At 57.3% G+C, this 22,594-nt stretch overlaps 2 protein-coding genes across 2 annotated transcripts in view; both read right to left on the bottom strand.

The window, feature by feature from the left end:
• The window catches only part of LOC126638567 (protocadherin gamma-B5-like), a 56,090-nt gene extending 36,060 nt beyond the window's left edge, over positions 1-20,030 (bottom strand). The window contains 2 exon segments of the mRNA XM_050312556.1: positions 13,500-15,893; positions 15,895-20,030. Of these exon segments, the coding sequence (XP_050168513.1) occupies positions 13,500-15,893; positions 15,895-16,242 (2,742 nt within the window). The 5' untranslated portion in view covers positions 16,243-20,030.
• LOC126638532 (protocadherin gamma-A10-like) lies at positions 16,905-22,534 on the bottom strand. The gene is made up of 2 exons (XM_050312488.1): positions 20,057-22,534; positions 16,905-17,003 (listed from the first exon to the last, which is right to left on the bottom strand). Exons 1-2 carry the CDS (start codon positions 22,532-22,534, stop codon positions 16,905-16,907), a joined length of 2,577 nt encoding a protein of 858 aa, XP_050168445.1.
• Between the last annotated feature and the right edge of the window lie 60 nt (positions 22,535-22,594).

The following is a 22,594-nucleotide window of genomic DNA, read 5'->3' as shown; positions in this document are numbered from 1 at the left end:
TCTGCGCCTCATCCCGGCTCCGAGCGGGGCCGGGCCGCCAGTTCCCCCCCGCTCCATCATTGGCCGACAGCGGCACACAGAGTCCCGTCCAATAACTGCACAGAGCGCAGGGCTCCAAAGCCCCGCCGCGGGGCCGCCGCCGCCGCCGAGCCTCGCCGGAGGGAGAGCGGCGACCCTGGCCAGAGGACAGCGCGGCTGGAGCCGGCAGAACCTGAAGGGAGAGCACAGATCTGACAGAACCCCCACTACAAGGACAGGCGGGCTGGGAGAGCGCTGGCAGGGGCAGGGTAGATCGGGCACGGGGACTGCGTGTGCGGGCAGGAAGGTGTAAGAGTTGGCGGAGAGGATGACGCCAAAAAGGGCGATATGGAAACGTGGGGTCTTTGGTGTGTGTTTGTGTCCTGGGAACACCTCGTTAGAATGAGGCAGAGGGAGTAAAGCAGCGGAGGTGAAGCGGGCGGGAGGAGAAGTGGGAAGGGTCGTTTGGGGTGTACAGGGCGCCGAGGGGGAGCCAGTACCGGCACCAGCTTCCCGTGTCCCTCAGGACCTTCAGGATGCCGGTCATCCCACCCAAATGCTTGGTTAGCCCCTTCCTGACATCCCACGGAGTCGCGACGTAGCGGCTCAGTGTGTCACCAAAGCAGCGTCGCCGGCACAGAAACACTGATTTCGTGCTGCTGAGTTAGGAGCAGCTCCTCCGGCTGCAGCACAAAGTCGCACCGCGGGGAGGCTCCCGCCGCAGAATTCGCAGGAGCACCGCCCCTCCTGCGGGATCCCCACCATTATCCCAGCAGGCATCTTTCCCGACAAATAGTAGAAATCTCGGTTTAATACGCCCTCCTGCGCTCGTCACCTCCCAGCTTGCTCCCTGGTACCCTTCTCCACCAGGCAGACGCAGAGAAATCACGGTCTGCGACACGCGGGCTCACCGGGGCCGAGAATGGATCCCGTTCCCGTGCAGCAAAGCCCAGCAGGTCACGGCACCGTGTAGACCACGGCCCTGGTAGTTCCTGGGCGAAAATCAGCCCTTTCCTGAGTTGCCTGCCTGCCTTTGGGGTTGTTGCTGTCATCAACAACCCGTGATATGCCGGGTTTTCCGACTTCTCGTGCACCCACAGTGATAAAACGACCCCAATTTCGGCCCTCGTTGTCCGACGGTCGCACAATTGCTCAGCTGTCACGGTGTAATGGGAAGGGGATGAGGAGGTTTGATAAGGGAGCGCCAGGAGCTAACCCGGCTGTGACACAGCTGTGTCTTTCCACAGTCAAGACTGCTAAGGAAGGGACGGGGATGTCCCTGAAATAAATTGAAATCGAACTCAGCTCCCCCGTGTTCATTCTCTTCTTTTAAAGCCCTGCAGAAGCGGTTGGGAAACGTTGTGGTTGGTTATTTGTTGGTTATTTGTTGCTACTTGTAATGGCTGAGCTCGTTGTGTAGGGGCTGCAAATCACCCACACCAACGTAGGAGACACGACATTCGCCAGAGCGAGCATCACCTCAATCCTAAAAACTGCCGTGAGTACACGGGATCCACCCAGAGATTAATTATTTCTGCGCTTATATGAAGACTCAGCAATATCAAATGAGTTAGCTCAGTCCGTCTTCTCTACATGCTCAGCTATTTCCTTTTCTAGTTATTAATCATTGCCAAAAGATAAACCTTATCAGCGCTATTTATCATTGTTATCACTAGCCCGCAGAATGTGAGAAAAGTTAAAGTTCGCACTGATAAAATCCAGTGTTAGTCATTTAACGTTCCCAGAGCACTTCTTTACTCATAGTCAACCAAATCCGAATTATCTTTCTTTCTTACACATAATCTAAACCAAAGGAAATCCCCTGTGCTCTTCTAGACAAATCTTTAAACAGCCTTCAGTGACTTATTATTTTCTCTGAAAGAAGCTCTGAATCCTTTTTCCAATCACTTCCCATTTCGGAATGGTTTACCGAACAATTTCTCCAACATGGGGACCGCCGTTCTCAAGTAATTTTCCTTCCTACGAGTGTACACACTCGTATGCAGAGTACCTTGTCCATTTAATCCCAGCAGTAGTGGGACACCCGAGCAGCGGAGAGATGAGTACAGTGAAGAGATCTCAGGAAAGGCATCGAAGGGTGAACATTTCCACCTACCGCATTTTGATTGATCTGGAGCCATTAGGTCTCCTCCACCTTGGTGGGAAGCCCAAATATTGCAGACGAGGCTTCAGAGGGTCTGAAAGCACCGTTTGGAGGGAGAAGAGTGGAAACTTACTGACAGCTAAGGGGAAAGACACTTTCCCCACACCTGGAATTCCTTCAAGTACGGGTTCAAGCCAAGTCCCAGCCTAAGCTATTTACTCTGGCATTATTCCCGCCGGAGCTCCAGAGGATCCTGTGGCACCAACAGACCCAAAGCATTTTCTGCTCTGTTTCAGGCTCGAAACTACAGTGGAGCACTAGTTCCGTCTCCCCGGACAGAGGGGAGATGTTAAATTACGGGTGTAAACAAGGTCTTCTGATAAAGAGGTTCAGAATACTCAAGAACAAAGCTTGAAAGGAAGACAGAGAACTACGGAATTACTCCTTCACTGAGTGAACACGTCGATATAGAGACACATCATTATCACATGAAAGCGCTCAGATGTGGCAGAGACAATTAGTGAAGTAGTCACTAGATCAAGGTGAAAGGGTAGTCTCAGCTTCGGACCCCAAGACATTTTTTGTCCCCACTCCATCCCGTGTCCATCCCACCACTACGGTTCGGTGAAACTCGCACCTGTCTGTTCTCTCCAGGACAGAGAAATACGGACAACATGCCAAAAATCGGGGCAAAATCGTCAGCACAACACATAAGACTGAGCGGGTCAAAAGGCTCAGTTGATGTCACACACACATATTGATGCCAGTTCACACCCCAACGCCCCTGAGCTATTGAGCAGTGCGCCGGGAAGCAACAATGAGTTCTGCCGTTTGCCCACTGATCCCTGACAGCAAAAGAGAGGAAAAAGAATCACAGAATCAATTAGGTTGGAAAAGATCTCTGAAGTCATGCAGTCAACCTATGACCTAACACCGCCTTGTCAACTCAGTGCCACTGAGTGGCACTCAGTGCCACATCCAGTCTTTCCTTAAACACCTCCAGGGATGGTGAATCCACCACCTCCCTCGGGAGCTCATTCCAATGCCCAGTCATTATTTCTGTGGAGAATTTCTTCCTAATGTCCTAACCTAACCTAAACCTCCCATAGCGCGGCTTAAGACTGTGCACTCTTGTCCTACTGCTGGTTGACTGGGAGGACGACCCCCACCTGGCTACAATCTCCTTTCAGGTAGATGTAGAGAGCAATAAGGTTTCCCCTGATCCTCCTCCTCTCCAGGCTAAACAACCCCAGTTCCCTCAGCCTCTGCTCATAGGACTTGTGCTCCAGACCCTCAGAAGATTCATATAAGCCTGCAGAGAAAAACCGTAAGTCAGAAGCTCACCTGTGCCGAGCTCCCAGGGCTAGGAGGGTCCTTCCCGGACTGAGTGCCTGAGCCGGGTTCACAGGCGAGGAGACGAGCAGACAGTGCTGCAGTCCCTGGTCTCAAAAATGTCAAGTCTTTCTGCCCCGGCTCGGAGGCTAAACACACTTCATAGGAGTAGGGCAAGGGCAGTGTGCTGCTGCAGTAGTTGTATGGTGCTTTTGGGCCAAGGCTGGAATAGAGTTCCTTATCAGAGGTTAAAAAAATGGGAGGGCCCCTCGACCGTCGGCATTTAAAGAAAAATGCAAAAAAGACCGTGCAAAGGAATAAAAAGGACACAACAGAAAGTGACACTACAAGAATGAGGTTTAGATCAGATGTGAGCTGGGACACATCGTCTCTGTCACTCAGCTCCGGCAGCACCTCCTGCAAGCTGTCGGCCAGCACCACGTGCAGCGTGGCCGTGGCCGACAGCGCCGGCTGCCCGTGGTCCTTCACCACGGCCACCAGCCGCTGCTTGGCCGCGTCCCGCTCCGACACGGCCCGCGCCGTGCGCACCTCGCCGCTCTGCAGCCCCACGCGGAACAGCGCCGGCTCCGACGCCTGCACCAGCTCGTACGACAGCCACGCGTTGCGCCCCGCGTCCGCGTCCACCGCCACCACCTTGCCCACCAGGTAGCCGGCCTCGGCCGAGCGCGGCACCACCTCGAAAGCCGCCGCCACCGAAGAAGCCCCTCCCGCCGCCGGCGGCGGGTAGAGCACCCGCGGCGCGTTGTCGTTTTGGTCGAGCACGAAGACGCGCACCGTGGCCGTGGAGCTGCGCGCCGGCGCCCCGCCGTCCTGCGCCCGCACGGCCACCGCGAACTCGCGGCACTGCTCGTAGTCCGCTGAGCGCTGCGCGTACACCGCGCCGCTCCGCGCCTCCACCGACACGAGCGGCGCCGCGCCCGCCGCGCCCGCGCTGCCGCCCGCCAGCCAGTAGCTCACGCGCCCGTTGGCGCCCGCGTCCGCGTCCCGCGCGCTCACGCGCAGCACCAGCGCGCCCGCCACGTTGTTCTCCCGCACGTAGGCGCTGTACGCCGCCTCCTCGAACACCGGCGCGTTGTCGTTCACGTCCGACACCTCCAGCACCAGCTCCGCCGTGCTCCACAGCGCCGGCCTGCCCCGGTCCCGGGCCACCACCGTCACGCGCTGCTCGGACGCCTGCTCGCGGTCCAGCGCGCTCGCCGTCACCACCTTGTACGAGCCGCCCGACGACGCCACGATCGACAGCGGCGCCTCTCCCGACAGCTCGCACGACACCTCACCGTTCTCGCCGGAGTCGGGGTCGTTCACGTTGAGCAGGGCCACCACGGTGCCGACCGGCGCGTCCTCAGGTACAGGGCTCGACAGTGACAGAATCGTGATCTCTGGCGTGTTATCATTCACGTCCAGCACCTCCACCTCCACCTTGCAGTGGGCCACTAAACCGCCGCCGTCCCTCGCCTCCACCAACAGAGCGTAGCCTCGCGTGTCCTCGAAGTCCAGCCCCTCCTTCAGCGTGATTGCCCCACTCTTCACGTCCATTATGAACTTCTGAAGAACTTTGCCCGGCATTTTCCCGAAGCCGTAGGTGATGTGGGCGTTGGTTCCGGCGTCAGCATCGGAGGCAGAGACGTTCAGCACCGTCGAGCCCGGAGGTGTGTCCTCGCGCAGGCTGGCGCGGTACTGGTCCTGCGCGAACACGGGTGGGTTGTCGTTCGCGTCGGTGACGTTGATCCAGAGCTGGGCGGTGCCGCTGCGGGGCGGATCTCCGCCGTCCAGTGCCGTCAGCACCAACCTCAGACTATTCTCGCTTTCTCTGTCCAGAGCACGGCGCAGCACCAGCTCTGCGAATTTGCTTCCTTCCTGGCTCTCCTTCACCTCCACTGCAAAGTACCCGTTGGTCTCTAGCTCGTAGCCCTGCAGCGAGTTGCTGCCCACGTCTGCGTCCTCGGCCATGCCCAAGTGAAACCGGGCGCCGGGAGAAGTAAACTCATTGATCTCCAGATGGAAATTGTCTTGCAGGAAGCGTGGGTCATTGTCGTTCACATCCTGGATGGACACCTCGACGTGGAAGACGTTGAGTGGGTTGTGCACCAGCGCCTCGAAGCTGACGGAGCAGGATGCCAATTTGCCGCACAGCTCCTCCCGGTCCAGCCTCTCGCTCACGTACAGGTTCCCGTTCTCCTCGTTCACGGTGAAGTATTTCAGCTGCTTTTTGCCGGCAGACGCCACCCGCAGCTTGCGCGCCGGCAGCTCGTCCGGGCTGAGCCCCAGATCCCGTGCCAGCGGCCCCACGAGCGAGCCCGTGGGCAGCTCCTCGGGGATGGCGTAGCGGAGCCGCTCCGGCGCCGCCCGGCAGCACAGGCACAGCAGCACAGCGGGCAGCAGCAGCGCTCGCCCGCCGGCCGGCCCGCCGCTCTGCCTCCGCCCGCCCGCCATTGTCGGCAGCGCCGGCTCTCGGCGCTCGGACGGCTCCTGCCGCTGCCCTGCCTCCCTCGCAGCCGCTCGAAGCAGCGAGCGCAGGGGCCGCCGCCGCCGCCTCGGACGCCGCCGCTGCCCGCTCTGGCCGCCTCTCGCCTCTGCTGCCCGTGCCGCTGCCGCTCTGGCCGCCACTGGCCGGGCGAGCGAGCAGCCTGCGGGGGCAGGACGCTGCGGCGGCGGCGGCTGCGGCTCCAGCGCCGCTCGGCGGCGGCCAACAGCGACACCCGGAGGCGCCGCCGCAGCACTGCAGCCGCATTTGGGCTGCGCCCGCGGGGGTCTCTCCCGGGGCCGCGCTGGCACCTCCCGGGAGTCGCCGCCATCGGTTACCGAGAAGAGCGATTCGTTGTTCAGTTTGATGAGTTTTCTTATACCCGCGGAACGTGGAAACGAGCAGCTCTGTTCAGAAGTGAAAATTCGGAGTCTGGCTGGGGAACGTGCTACCAAGCAGTGGAGGATCACATAGAATTCGGAGAGGGGAGGACAGGTGAGTAGAGGTAAGTAGAGGCAGGTCCACTGTACAGCAAATGCCTTTCAGATTCCAATGCCTTCTATTATTAGTTGGGCTGTCTTTACTCAGCTCTTTTATTTCATTTCTACCATCTCTACGAAATTCTTCAGAAGAGAAGCCGACGTAGAACGGAAGCACCAGAACCAGTATTTTCTTTCAGGAGATTCTCGTTTGTATTTGTTTTATTTTATATCCCTCTCAGAGCGACTGAGATGGTGGGAAAATGGCAAGTCTTACTCTTCAGAACAGCAGGATCAGTACATACTCCCACTTTTACGAATCAAGGGGATTACCACAATTTACTGCTCAAGAACTGGGTAAAATGACCTGCTAAAACATTTCTTCAGAAAGGTTTTTCAGTGAATGGGGTAAGTAAGAAGATCTAAACATGGACGGACAGTAAAAAGGCATCCATGCACCCAGGATACCATTGTGCTACCCTGAGAATTGTCGAGGAGACTTATTACTCCTCTGTGGTGGTGGCCGAGGCATACATGACTTGTCAGCTACCTTTCCCAGGACAGAAACTCCGAGGAAAAAAGATGACCAAAAAAAAAAAAAAAAAAAAAAAAAAGTGGCAAGGAGGAATTTCAGAAGGGCAAAACTAGAGAAGGCAGATTACCTGCAGCACAAATGCACTGACGTGTAATTTGCATTAATGAAACACTGAATGCTCCCGGCATGGGATGCTCTGAAAACAGAGTTTGCTCTGAAAACAAGCACCTGATCCTCCTCGGTGCTTGTTTGTACTGACACCATCTCTCAGCAACAATCAAAGCAAATCTTGGAATACGAGACTCCACGCAAATCAACAACTCTTGATTCATGACTGTGGACAGAGCAGGGCACCTTATGACCAGCTGAATCGTTTCAAGAGCTACACAGACCAGGAGTTGGGAAACTACGGGTACAGCAGGCTTTCCTAACACTCCTATTGCTCAAGAGATAACTCCATGGATAACCACTGGGCTCACCCAGAGCGTCCTGGTGATAACTCAGTTCCCAGTTATGCCGCCTTTGCCACTGCCTCGAAAGTAACAAAGATACAGACTACAGGACTCAGTTTCTTTTTCAAAAGCTTCTTATACTGTAGCAGTTATTAGCAAAAGATGACTCGGCCACAACGTCGGTGTGAGAGCAGGCTCTTCCTCCCAACAAGAAGTAGCCACACTCTTATTTCAGCTGGAGAGCCACAAACAAGAGGAACACCTCTCCGTTCTGAGAAGGTATTTCTGCAGAATCTCGCAGTTTCTCAGCGTTTGTTGCTCTGCATTACTTAGACACCACTTTCATGCATTTCAAATAATTAACATTAGCTGAAAGCTCCGTATTGTGAGACAGTAGTGATAAATAAAGCAAAGAACGACAGGCTTTTAAAAAAACTTCAGCTCAGCCGTTCATGAAGAAAACACTCATGTATGTCTAAGAGTTCAATCGTGTCAGTAATTCTGTGAGCAAGAAATGAACATTTTATGGGCATTAGGCACATTAGAACATACTGTCACTACAGCCTCGGCTGCAGCACTACCTATAACTACATCTCTCTAAACCTGCAACCACATCTCTGAAAAAGACACAACAGTGAAGAGTAAAGCAGACGAAAAGTGCCCACAGGACAGTAACAATCCCTCGGAAATTAAGCTTTGTTTGGCAGAAGGAGCTTCTCGTATACAAGGTCATTCTCACTAAATCCTTCCAGGTGAAGTAAGACTGTGGATACTCCTCACCGACTGGTAAGGAGCACAAAAAGAGAAAACAACCTTTCTAACAACTAACGCCATTAAGAATGTTTGCTACTCTCTTCTTCATACGCAGTTTGCACTTTAAACACTTGGCTTCTAAAGACTGAGAGCTGCTACACGAGAGAGAGCGATACCAAATGAGATTTAAAGAGACATAAAGAGCATAAGTGAAAAACCCTTATCAGCAAATGTATCTTGACATTTCTTGCAGTGCTGCGTCATCAGTTACACACCTCAGCAGAAACCGCGACAATACACTCTACTCTCTTGCACATCACCCTTGGTTTGAAGGCCTAAAGAGTCTTAGAGTCAACAAGCAGAATTCAGTCTGGGAAGGTCCAGTTCTTGGACTCCACCTTTGGAAGAGCACAGGAATGGCTCACCATCAAGGTGACAAATGAGTACTTACACACGTATTTTGGAATAAACACTTAGCAACAAGCAATTTCACTCCTCTTCCAGCATCTCTTTTCAATCCTGAGTGTGGAGGTCACTTAGGACCCAACCAAAGAAATTCCCTCAACTGATCTCGCAAGAACGCCTGGGAATGGTCTCCTGGTTGAGGGAGGGAGTGGTTTCCAATGTGGAAATCACACAGTTCGTTCTGCTACACAAAACTGATGCTGCTGTCACTACTGGTTGAGGAAGAGGCTGTATGAGCAACTTTCACACAGGAAAAATGTAAAAGACTCAACACCAAGCAGGCAAAGGCGGCTCCAGATTCATTTCCAACAATGGCTTACATTCTTCCTAAATACCATTAAAGGAAAAGGATTTGTAATACGGGGAGAGTGATAAAGCAAAACAAAGACAGATTTGAGAAAAGTGTTGCTGTTCAAAACCCAGACTACTGCATAGTTCATACTCGATTTTCAACGGTAATAAATAATATACAATATAAGATCAGGTGGAAGTATGCCCTCGAGCAGATAATGATGCATGGAGAGAAAAACCAAAAAAACCAAAAGAAACAAAACAAAACAAAACAAGCCAACAAAAAATTTTTCCCCAAAACTCAAAACCCCCCCAAAAAACTTCAATGAAATACAATAACATGGCGTTAAAAAGATGAAAATATTATCCCGATATGAAAGTTTAGATACAAGGACAGAAATGTTCCCTTTCTAAACCTACTCAGGGACATGTGCTACCGACAACACATCTAACACTGCTAACAACGCAAAACTGCATTTCCTTAAAAGGCAATATAACACTTCAGCAGACCTAATACTGACAGGAAAAGTGGAATGAAGAATGCCGGGGACAAAACGAGATACAACCTGACACCTGATAAACACAATAAAAAGGGTAGACTGAAGATCCAACAAGAAAAACCGCATTTGTCCTGCAACGCCCGCGAACCACAAGACGGAGATCCGGCACCACGTCAATTTCACCACAGCAAGAGCCATCAGCCCAGAGAGCGTCACTGAACAAAGCTTTGCCTTCCTCGTTAAAATTTCCACCAAACAGGACACAAACCGCGAGGGACTAAGGACAGGGGAGCAGCGGAAGGAAGTGTCGCAGGCACAGTCCGGCATGAGGAACTCACCGGGGGAGCGGCGGGGTCGGCGGGGCAGGCACCGGCAGGTTCCTCGTCGCCGAGCAGCGGCGCGGGCTCGTCGGGCGGCGGGCGGGCCGGCAGGGTGTCGCAGCAGCTGGCGGTCGAGAAGCGCAGGTGGCTCTTGCGCGAGTCGGCCGTGAGAGACACGTCGTGCGAGTAGGAGTGCAGGAAGGCGCGGACGCCGTCGATGCCCACGAAGTGCGTGGCAGGCACGCCGCGCAAGGCGGCGCCGGCCGTGGCCAGCAGCTGCTGCTGCTGCTGCGAGCGGCGCCAGCGCCTCAGGCGCAGCGCCAGCAGCAGCAGCAGGAAGGCGAGGAAGAGGCAGGAGACGGCGGCCACGGCCAGCACGAGCCAGCGCGTCAGGCTGGCGGCCGGCTCGGCCGGCGCCGCCTCTGCGTGCGCCGCGCTGCCCAGCTCGGCCAGCAGCTCGGCCACGCTGTCGGCCAGCACCAGGCTGAGCGTGGCCGTGGCCGACAGCGCCGGCCGGCCGTGGTCCTTGACCAGCACCAGCAGGCTGTGGCGCGCCGCGTCGCGGGCCAGCGGCGAGCGCGCCGTGCGCACCTCGCCGCTGTGCAGCCCCACGCGGAACAGCCCCGGCTCCGTGGCCTTGGCCAGCTCGTACGACAGCCACGCGTTCTGCCCCGCGTCCGCGTCCACCGCCACCACCTTGGCCACCAGCGCGCCGGGCTCGCCCGAGCGCGGCGCCAGCTCCACGCCCGCCCAGCCCGAGCCCGCCCCCGCCCCCAAGCCTGCGCCCGGCCCCGCCGCCGGCGGGTACAGCACCTGCGGCGCGTTGTCGTTCTCGTCCACGATCAGCAGCCGCACCGACACGTTGCTGCTCAGCGCCGGCGAGCCGCCGTCCTCCGCCCGCACCCACAGCCCCACCTCGCGCACCTGCTCGTAGTCGAACGAGCGCAGCGCGTACAGCGCGCCCGTCTCCGCCTGCACCGACACGTACGACGACAGCGGCGCGCCCCGCACCCGCCCCTCCGCCAGCCGGTACCGCACGCGCGCGTTCCCACCCCAGTCGGCGTCCGTCGCCCGCACCACCAGCACCAGCGCGCCCGCCGCGTTGTTCTCCCGCAGCCGCGCGCTGTAGCGCTCCTGCGCGAACACCGGCGCGTTGTCGTTCACGTCCAGCACCCGCAGCGCCAGCACCGTGCTGCTCTGCAGCGCCGGCCACCCGCCGTCGGCCGCCCGCACCGTCACGTTGTACTCCGACTGCTGCTCGCGATCCAGCTCTCTCGCTGTCACCACGCGGTAGTAGCTGCCCTGCGAGCTCTCCAGCAGGAACGGGACATTCTCGTCAAGGGAGCAGCGCACCTCGCCGTTGGCCCCCGAGTCCTGGTCCTGAACATGCAGCAGGGCAACCACCGTCCCCGTCGGGGAGTCCTCTGAGATCTCATTTAATGCCGACCGCACGGAAATCTCGGGCGCGTTATCATTGACATCTGTAACTGCGATCGTCACTTTGGCTGCGTCGAAAAGGCCACCACCATCATGCACCTGCACTTCCAGTTCGTAGTAATCGCCTTCCTCGAAGTCCAGGCTTCGCAATAGCGTGATCTCTCCAGTCTCGGCGTTCAGATGGAAAATATCCGATGCCATGTCCGACAGTTTTTTCAACGAATATTTCACGTAGCCGTAATGCCCCTCGTCGGCGTCGGTGGCCGTGACGGTGACGAGGATGGAGCCCACGGGCACGTCCTCCGGCACACGCACCGTGTACTCCGCCTGGCTGAACACGGGCGCGTTGTCGTTCGCGTCCAGCACCATCACGCGGATCCGCGCCGTGCCCGTCCGGGCCGGATCGCCGCCGTCGCTCGCCCTCAGCACCAGCTCGTGGATCGCCGCCTGCTCCCGGTCCAGCGCTTTCGCCAGCACCAGCTCGGGACGCTGATCCCCGCTGGGGCCCGTCTGCACGGCCAGCGAGAAGTGCTCGTCGCCGCTCAGCTCGTAGCTCTGCAGGGAATTCCGTCCCGAGTCCGGGTCATGAGCCTCGGCCAGGGGAAACCGAGAGCCCAGAGCCGTCGTCTCGCTAGTTCTAAGTTCTATTTCTGGTTCGCGGAAGCTCGGGGCGTTGTCATTGATGTCCGTGACTTCTACTTCGATTTCGTAAACCTTCATTTCCTCCTCCACTATCAGCTCACAGCGCAGCACGCATTTCTCCACCAGCCGGCACAGCTGCTCTCTGTCGATCTTCTCGGCCGTCACTAAATGTCCCGTCTTCCCATGCAGAGCTAAATACTGCGTCCTACCTTTAGAGACAATGCGAACACCGCCGTCTCGGAGCGCCGGCAGGTGCAGCCCCAGGTCTTTGGCCACGTCACCCACGAACGAGCCCTTGGGCATCTCCTCGGGCACCGAGTAGCGCAGCTGCCCCCACGCCGCCTCCCAGGCCGCCAGCAGGACGCCCCAGAGCAGGACTCGCTGCCGCCGGCCCCAGCGCCTCCCCGCCGAGCACATCTCCGCCGCCGCACCGCCGGCACCGCAACACCGCAGTCAGATCCCCGCCGCCGGCCGCCAATTCGGCTCACACTCCGGCTCCGACTTGCCGCTCTCGGCTGCTGTCGCCGGCCCTTTCGTCTCGCTGTATCTCGGCTCCGCACCGCGCGGACGATCGGAAACCGACCGCTTCCCGAGCCAGGAATCCAGCAATCCAGCGATCGAGCCGGTCCGCAGCGGGCGGGGCTGCAGCGCTCCGACCTTCCTCTCGCTCCTCTCGGTCAACAGCGGCGCCCGCAGCCTCCTCCCGGCACTGCAGGCACCGAGCGCTGCCGAGAGATGCCCGCTCTGCCTCGCCTACGGGAAGCTCGCGGGGAGGACACAGTCTCCACGGAGATCTCGCTTTTGTTCCAACCGACCTGTGCTTTAATCATTGATGTTGTTTCTGCTGCACGGGGAAATGTTTCATCGTGATATAACATGCATATAAACCTCTGTTAATATCACGTGTGGACTAGCACATGTAGAGTAGCAGTAGTTGTTTTACTGTCCGGAAGCAGAAACTCTGCCACCAATTGCAAAGGTTTTGTACCACTCGTGCTTGAAAGGCTTTTTCCTCAAACTTTCAGCAGTTCAAAACAGTGTTTTGGAGTATGGAAAAGTACTCATGAACAGTCGCACAGGTCACGAATCCAGCAGTATAGTAAGAGGTCCCTGCTACTTTTAACCTGCATATCCGAGAAAGCTCTGAATAAGTCTGCATTACTCTCCATTCTCAAAGCCACGACTTAGAGTAAAATCTTATTCAGTAAAGGCCTTACAGTGCTTACCCTGAGGAATTAGTGCTCCCGTGCAGAGCTCTTTAAGATCCTCAGAAAATTTGACTCAGCAGTGTAAGCGTCTCTGGAGAAGCCTTCACTCAAAAGACGAGGGAGCATGCACTCAGAGGTGTAACTTTCATACTCACACAGCCACATGCAACTTTCCTTTGTACGTCCAACACTGAAACAACAGTAGCCAGATGGGGTTTTATCCACATATTACAAGGTCCAAATTACACAGCTTAGAAAAAAACTATCGGGAAGGCTAAATCTCCAACGAAAGCCTGTCATATACACCTCATTCTGAAAAGCTAAAGATCCGCCCTCTCTGATTATTTCACGGGATCATTGAAAACACAGACCAGCCCTAATAGCCCGACGATGAAAAAGAAAAACAAACACAACAGCGCCTTGCCGCCAGAACGAGTTACGAAAGATTCAGGGAGAAAGGGTGTGTGGGTTTACAGACCTGCGGTGCATCGGGGACAGTGGGTGGCTCTCCCGCGACGGCGCTGCTGCTCGGGATCGGCTTGTCGCAGGGTTCCCCGGCCAGAAGCTCCTCGGCGGGCAGGATGGGCAGCGGCGGCGGCGGCCAAGCGGCCTCGGCGGCGGCGCGGGCCGGCGCGGCCACGCACAGGTTGTAGGAGTAGGGCAAGGTGCCCTCGCAGAAGTCGGGCGGGAAGGCGGCGCCGGCCAGCGAGAAGCGCTGCGCGCCCAGGCAGCGCAGCACGGCGGGCGGCCCGGCCCGGCGCAGCCGCGCCAGCACGGCCAGCGCCACGCTGAGCACGAAGAGCGCCGACAGCAGCGCCAGCGCCAGCACCAGGTAGAACTGCAGCTCGGCCGGCGCGTCGGCGCCCGCCGGCCGCTCGCTCAGCTCCGGCAGCGCCTCCTGCAAGCTGTCGGCCAGCACCACGTGCAGCGTGGCCGTGGCCGACAGCGCCGGCTGCCCGTGGTCCTTCACCACGGCCACCAGCCGCTGCTTGGCCGCGTCCCGCTCCGACACGGCCCGCGCCGTGCGCACCTCGCCGCTCTGCAGCCCCACGCGGAACAGCGCCGGCTCCGACGCCTGCACCAGCTCGTACGACAGCCACGCGTTGCGCCCCGCGTCCGCGTCCACCGCCACCACCTTGCCCACCAGGTAGCCGGCCTCGGCCGAGCGCGGCACCACCTCGAAAGCCGCCGCCACCGAAGAAGCCCCTCCCGCCGCCGGCGGCGGGTAGAGCACCCGCGGCGCGTTGTCGTTTTGGTCGAGCACGAAGACGCGCACCGTGGCCGTGGAGCTGCGCGCCGGCGCCCCGCCGTCCTGCGCCCGCACGGCCACCGCGAACTCGCGGCACTGCTCGTAGTCCACGGAGCGCTGCGCGTACACCGCGCCGCTCCGCGCCTCCACCGACACGAGCGGCGCCGCGCCCGCCGCGCCCGCGCTGCCGCCCGCCAGCCAGTAGCTCACGCGCCCGTTGGCGCCCGCGTCCGCGTCCCGCGCGCTCACGCGCAGCACCAGCGCGCCCGCCACGTTGTTCTCCCGCACGTAGGCGCTGTACGCCGCCTCCTCGAACACCGGCGCGTTGTCGTTCACGTCCGACACCTCCAGCACCAGCTCCGCCGTGCTCGATAGCGCCGGCCTGCCCCGGTCCCGGGCCACCACCGTCACGCGCTGCTCGGACGCCTGCTCGCGGTCCAGCGCGCTCGCCGTCACCACCTTGTACGAGCCGCCCGACGACGCCACGATCGACAGCGGTGCCTCTCCCGACAGCTCGCACGACACCTCACCGTTCTCGCCGGAGTCGGGATCGTGGACGTTGAGTAGGGCCACCACGGTGCCGACCGGCGCGTCCTCGGGCACGGGGCTCGACAGCGACAGAATCGTGATCTCGGGCGCGTTGTCGTTCTCGTCCGTGATGTCTATCTTCACTTCACAGTGATCAGTAAGCCCGCCTCCGTCCGTCGCCTCCAGTTCAAAGCTGTATTTACTCTTCTTCTCGAAATCGAGGGGTCCCGCAGTCCTGATCTCGCCACTCTCGCTGTCGACCGTGAACAACTCGCGGATCCCGGCCGGGACGTTGCCGAAGGAGTAGGAGACCCGCCCATTGGATCCCGCGTCCGCATCCGTGGCCCGCACCTTCAGCACCAGCGACCCCGCCGGCAGATTCTCCGCCACTCTTGCCTCGTACACTGTTTTGCTGAACACGGGCGGGTTGTCATTGGCGTCCGTCACGTTGACACGAATCTGGACAGTCCCGGACCTCGCAGGGTCCCCACCATCCACTGCCGTCAGTACCAGCTCAAAGGAACTCTGCTTCTCCCGATCCAACGCTCTCTCCAGCACTAATTCCGGCTGCTTCTTTCCACCCGGCCTCTCCTTCAAGGCAAGAGAGAAGGACGGGTTGCTGGTGAGCTCATAAGTCAACAGCGAGTTGCTTCCCGCATCTGCATCTTGTGCCATCTCCAGAGGAAAACGGGCACCTGGAAGTGTCCATTCACCGATCTCGAGTTCCAGAGCAGCCTTGCTGAAGGTCGGGGAGTTGTCGTTCACGTCCTGGATGGTCACCTGGACGTGGAAGACGTTGAGCGGGTTGTGCACCAGCGCCTCGAAGCTGACGGAGCAGGACGCCGACTCGCCGCACAGCTCCTCCCGGTCCAGCCTCTCACTCACGTACAGGTTCCCGTTCTCCTCGCTCACGGTGAAGTATTGCTGCTTTTTGCTGAGCCGCAGCTTGCGCGCCGGCAGCTCGTCCGGGCTGAGCCCCAGATCCCGTGCCAGCGGCCCCACGAGCGAGCCCGTGGGCAGCTCCTCGGGGATGGCGTAGCGGAGCCGCTCCGGCGCCGCCCGGCAGCACAGGCACAGCAGCACAGCGGGCAGCAGCAGCGCTCGCCCGCCGGCCGGCCCGCCGCTCTGCCTCCGCCCGCCCGCCATTGTCGGCAGCGCCGGCTCTCGGCGCTCGGACGGCTCCTGCCGCTGCCCTGCCTCCCTCGCAGCCGCTCGAAGCAGCGAGCGCAGGGGCCGCCGCCGCCGCCTCGGACGCCGCCGCTGCCCGCTCTGGCCGCCTCTCGCCTCTGCTGCCCGTGCCGCTGCCGCTCTGGCCGCCACTGGCCGGGCGAGCGAGCAGCCTGCGGGGGCAGGACGCTGCGGCGGCGGCGGCTGCGGCTCCAGCGCCGCTCGGCGGCGGCCAACAGCGACACCCGGAGGCGCCGCCGCAGCACTGCAGCCGCATTTGAGCTGGGGTTTTGAACACCTATTTATTATTGAAACACCTATTTGCCTGGTTTCACACACCTATTTTCCTGCTTCAAATCCCATCTCTCAGGCTTCTCTTTCTGCTATCGAAGTCTTTAGTCACGCCCAACTTGGATTGAGTATTTAGACAACACTCAATTTGTGAAGCCATCAGAACATATGAAGCATAAATCCATGCCTCATACTGTGTCTGTTGTAGCAGATACATAACAAAGAAAAATCTTTTCAGACAAGTACACAGGAGGGGTAGAGCAGACCGCAAAGCATAGACCCCAACCACAGTCAGTGCTTTGGACAACATAAAACCCCAAATCCTTGGAACCACACTTGAGGGCCACATCTAGGAGCTAGGATAAATGGAGCTTGACAAATTTCTTTTATCCATTTGAAATTATTCCACAGTGAACTCCTACATGGGACCTGTCTCTGGATAGACAGACTTCTTCCCTCTGTCATCACACAATAGGAAAGAAAATTTAGAAGGCAGACACCGCTAAATGAAAAGTTGCACTCCCAGATTTTCAGATCCCAAGCATCACAACACAGAGGAATGCACAGAGAATTTTCTGCTCAATGCACAACTCAACTGTTGTAAAATGTTATAAAGGCAGCTCATTCAGTGATCCAGTCATCAAAGTATCACTCAGAGGCAGCATCCTCCTTCTCCAGCACCGTAATTCCTTGGAAGATATGTGAGTCTATTATTCTTAATGCAAAGTTTCCCTCTGTGCCCGACAACTGCCATTCACAGCAAACATCATGAAACAGAAAACAAAACTCGTGAACCCACAACCTGGTCGCTGGAGTGTAAATGATGGAACATCAAAATACAAAGACACCTTCACACAATTTTCAGAAGGCCATGAAGAAACCCTGGGAATCCACAAAACACATGCCTTGCCTCCACCATTAACTTCCCACACACAGCACCCCCAAGTTTCTCCTCCAACCCTCCACAAGTCACAGAATTATCATAGATCTTCACAATTAGCAGAGAGACTCCACTAAAAGAAAAGTTCCTCAGACAGCTTCCCATTATTGTGACCAATATTTGACTTCTGCACCTGTATATGTGTCAAGCAAGAGAATTTCTTCCAGGAACACTGTAAGAGAACACTTCTATTAAAGGAGAAAAGTAAGAATTTTACATCTGCAAAAAAGAAGGGAATCAACAGATGCTCTTCCAGATGATGCACTAAGTTTAGGCACGTAGTTAAGGTACTTAGTAGTGAATGAATACAGAGTTGGCTCCTCCCAAAACTCCCTTTATTGTGGCACTTGCCAGAGGTAGCTAATTAAACCATTCCTTAAAAATAACACAACAACCTGTAAACATACAGGTGGAACTTCCCAGGGCTCTCCATACAGCTGGAGTAAAATCTGTTAGGCCAAACTTACTGGGGAAAAAGAAAACCACATCACGTGATACCACAGCTGGGCAAAGAGCAAACCATAACTCCTGTGTCCTTCCACAGACCTTGCCACGCAGGTCACAGGACTCTTGTCTCCAGCCCTGCACAACTTGCACGCTGTTCCCTGACCCTCATCATTGGCAAGAATGTCTAACCAAATCCTGGTTGCCCAGGCCAAATATCATTAACATCCATCGTGAGCAGGCCATGCAGTTACCAGGAAGGGGAGTTGCATTTCTCTGCAAGGGTCGATAGCTTGTCATTACAGATTAGCTCAACGGGAGTAGGTACACAAGAAGGGCATCAAGGTGGTAAAATGTCCACACAACACTCCTGTCACAAAGGAGCTCGCACTGAAGCCCAAAACCACAGGTCAATAATGTACTTTTTTGTACAGTAAAAAGGGGAAAATGAACAGAACCACGACTGTGGACCTCATATAATTACTAGGACAACCTGAACTACTGCACTCTCTTTACATCTTTTGCACTTTCAAAATAAAACCACAGCAAACTTTTTCATCTGCCCTGTCTCTGCACAGACAGAATTTTTCACCCTGCCCAAACGTTATGCCACAGGAAACCAACCTTTGCAGTCAGACACTGCAAAGTGCCTGAAAGAAAAACAGCACACACAGCTCCTCCTTATCTGAGAACATTCATAGCTCAGATGTCCATAAGAAATGTCTGATACTAAGAAAAGTAAACTACTCTCAAGTGCATAAGCGATGTGCAGCTGTGATAAAACGACCAGTCATCACAATATCAGCTCAAATATCATTCTACTTCAGCACACGGGTAATTTGGAAGAGACCTGAGTATCAAAATTCAAACTGATGTTTACCTGAATGCTCCATAAGTGCCATTCACAGGAAATACCTTGCAACAGGAAAGCAGACTGATGATCCCACAACTTAGTCAGATCCTGAGCAGTGTGATGTCAAAAATAAGACATCTTCAGACTCATTTTCAGAAGGTCATAAATAAAGGCTGTACATAACAAAACTAAATCCTTGTCTCTACCAGTACCTCCTCACACAGAGCAGACCCAAGACCCTTATCAAACCCTTCACATCTCATATAATTTTCACTCATCCCCACCATTTGCAGCCACAGCTGACCCACAGAAAAGTTGCAGTGACAATTTCTCTTTAACGTGGATAATATTTGACTTCAAACCACAGGCATGTGACATGTAAGAGCAGTTCTACCAGTGACAAGGAAACACATCTCTGAAAGTCTTTCTCCTTACAGCCGTAAAAACGAAAGGCGTGTGCCTTTCAGTCAGACAAAGGTAACAGATTTGTAACCTGTTATCCCACGGATTATCTGATACAAAGGCCTACCTTCAGATCATAACAGCGAGCAAAATGGTAACACCTGCAGAAAAGAAGCAATCACAACACACTCTTCTGGATTATGGCACTTATGGAAGGTACCTAATTCTCGTCTTAAGAAACGGATGAAGAGACAGAAAGGGGATCCCAAAGGTTACATTGTGGCACTTGTCCTAAGTCCATAATTAAGCTGTTAGTGAAATTCATCACAAAAACCTGCACATACACAGGAAGAACCTTCCCATACTCCAAAATCAAATTGATTACTACCTCGCCTACACAAAAGGCTTTGAGAAGACTAATATCACATTGTTGCCATTTCTCTTCAACAGGCACCACCATCTGACCACGGACTTCAGACAACTCTGCCATTTCCTCCAGCATCCCTTTACACTACACATTTTCCCACACAGTCTCAATATTCACGATTTTCTTTCCTCTTCATAGCAAGCAAGCAGATATCGTCAAGGAAGTGGTTATTACCTGGCCTATTCCTCCACAAAGAGCACAAAGATAATGGCACAGATGAGTTAACAAAACATTTCGTTGGCCTCTGTATTATCGTGGCGACATAGAAAGGCTGAAAAGAATAAAAGTGATGTCGAGTGATGTTGCATACGGGACCACTAAGTTCGATTTCAAGTGAATCTCAACCTACTTATGCACATGTGCGGTCGGGAAGACACCTGACCCTGCGAGCAAGGTAAATTCAATTTGTTACTAATGTAACACATCGGTGGAGATTTGCACTTGTCAGGGGACAAAAGGAGAAACAAAATGATGATTTCTAAAACCACAAAGCCACGGAAAAGAGAACCTCGAGCCAAGAGCAGCTTGCCTTCTACTACCTGGCCGACCAGTTCTGAGGCTGAGCACCGATCCCTCACCACAGCAAGAGGTTCCAGCCCTCAGCGCCTCAATTAACAGTGCCTCTCCTTACTTATTAGCGAATTTCGCTGTAAAGAACACAAACCGCGAGGGACTAAGGACAGGGGAGCAGCAGAAGGAAGCGTCGCAGCCACACTCCGGCATGAGGAACTCACCGGGGGAGCAGCGGGGTCGGCGGGGGAGGCACCGGCAGGTTCCTCGTCGCCGAGCAGCGGCGCGGGCTCGTCGGGCGGCGGGCGGGCCGGCAGGGTGTCGCAGCAGCTGGCGGCCGAGAAGCGCAGGTGGCTCTTGCGCGAGTCGGCCGTGAGAGACACGTCGTGCGAGTAGGAGTGCAGGAAGGCGCGGACGCCGTCGATGCCCACGAAGTGCGTGGCAGGCACGCCGCGCAAGGCGGCGCCGGCCGTGGCCAGCAGCTGCTGCTGCTGCTGCGAGCGGCGCCAGCGCCTCAGGCGCAGCGCCAGCAGCAGCAGCAGGAAGGCGAGGAAGAGGCAGGAGACGGCGGCCACGGCCAGCACGAGCCAGCGCGTCAGGCTGGCGGCCGGCTCGGCCGGCGCCGCCTCTGCGTGCGCCGCGCTGCCCAGCTCGGCCAGCAGCTCGGCCACGCTGTCGGCCAGCACCAGGCTGAGCGTGGCCGTGGCCGACAGCGCCGGCCGGCCGTGGTCCTTGACCAGCACCAGCAGGCTGTGGCGCGCCGCGTCGCGGGCCAGCGGCGAGCGCGCCGTGCGCACCTCGCCGCTGTGCAGCCCCACGCGGAACAGCCCCGGCTCCGTGGCCTTGGCCAGCTCGTACGACAGCCACGCGTTCTGCCCCGCGTCCGCGTCCACCGCCACCACCTTGGCCACCAGCGCGCCGGGCTCGCCCGAGCGCGGCGCCAGCTCCACGCCCGCCCAGCCCGAGCCCGCCCCCGCCCCCAAGCCCGCGCCCGGCCCCGCCGCCGGCGGGTACAGCACCTGCGGCGCGTTGTCGTTCTCGTCCACGATCAGCAGCCGCACCGACACGTTGCTGCTCAGCGCCGGCGAGCCGCCGTCCTCCGCCCGCACCCACAGCCCCACCTCGCGCACCTGCTCGTAGTCGAACGAGCGCAGCGCGTACAGCGCGCCCGTCTCCGCCTGCACCGACACGTACGACGACAGCGGCGCGCCCCGCACCCGCCCCTCCGCCAGCCGGTACCGCACGCGCGCGTTCCCACCCCAGTCGGCGTCCGTCGCCCGCACCACCAGCACCAGCGCGCCCGCCGCGTTGTTCTCCCGCAGCCGCGCGCTGTAGCGCTCCTGCGCGAACACCGGCGCGTTGTCGTTCACGTCCAGCACCCGCAGCGCCAGCACCGTGCTGCTCTGCAGCGCCGGCCACCCGCCGTCGGCCGCCCGCACCGTCACGTTGTACTCCGACTGCTGCTCCCGGTCCAGCTCTCTCGCTGTCACCACGCGGTAGTAGTCCTCGAAGGACTTCTCCAGGTGGAACGGGACATCCCCGTCAAGGGAGCAGCGCACCTCGCCATTGGCCTTGGAGTCGCGGTCGTGCACGTGCAGCAGGGCAACCACCGTCCCCGTCGGGGCGTCCTCAGAAATCTCACTTAGTGCCGACCTCACCGAAATCTCGGGCACATTATCGTTTATGTCTGTCACGGCAATCGTAACTTTCACCGTGTCGAAAAGTTCTCCTCCGTCCCGTGCCTGCACCTCCAGTTCATATGAATCGCCTTCTTCATAATCAAGGCTCTGCACTAACGTGATCGCTCCCATCTCAGAGTCGAGATGGAAAATCTTTGTTGCTTTTTCTGTTATTTTCTTCAGCGAGTATTTGACGTACCCATTCATACCCTCATCGGCGTCGGTGGCCGTGACAGTGACGAGGACGGAGCCCACGGGCACGTCCTCCGGCACACGCACCGTGTACTCCGCCTGGCTGAACACGGGCGCATTGTCGTTCGCGTCCAGCACCATCACGCGGATCCGCGCCGTGCCCGTCCGGGCCGGATCGCCGCCGTCGCTCGCCCTCAGCACCAGCTCGTGGAACGCCGCCTGCTCCCGGTCCAGCGCCTTCGCCAGCACCAGCTCGGGACGCTGATCCCCGCCGGGGCCCGTCTGCACGGCCAGAGAGAAGTGCTCGTCGCCGCTTAGCTCGTAGCTCTGCAGGGAATTCCGTCCCAAGTCCGGGTCATGAGCCTCGGCCAGGGGAAACCGCGACCCCGGGGCTGTTGTCTCGCTCATTCTCTCTTCGAGATCAATTTCTTTGAAGCTGGGGGTGTTGTCGTTAATGTCCATGATTTCCACTTCTATTTCATAAACCTTCATTTCCCCCTCCACTATCAGCTCACAGCGCAGCACGCATTGCTCCACACTCTCGCACAGCTGCTCTCTGTCGATCCTCTCGGCAATCACTAAATGTCCCGTCTTCCCGTGCAGAGCGAAATACTGTGTCCTACCGACAGAGACAACACGGACGCCGCTGTCTTGGAGTTCCGATATCTGCAGCCCCAGGTCCTTGGCCACATCGCCCACGAACGAGCCCTTGGGCATCTCCTCGGGCACCGAGTAGCGCAGCTGCCCCCACGCCGCCTCCCAGGCCGCCAGCAAGATGCCCCAGAGCAGGACTCGCTGCCGCCGGCCCCAGCGCCTCCCCGCCGAGCACATCGCCGCCGCCACCGCCGGCCTCGCAACACCGCAGGCAGATCCCCGCCGCCGATCACCGAT

Source organism: Myiozetetes cayanensis, unplaced genomic scaffold (genome assembly GCF_022539395.1).
Source record: "Myiozetetes cayanensis isolate MyiCay16 unplaced genomic scaffold, myiCay2020 scf17, whole genome shotgun sequence".
Taxonomy (NCBI): domain Eukaryota; kingdom Metazoa; phylum Chordata; class Aves; order Passeriformes; family Tyrannidae; genus Myiozetetes; species Myiozetetes cayanensis.
This window is presented reverse-complemented; position numbering and strand designations above follow the sequence as displayed.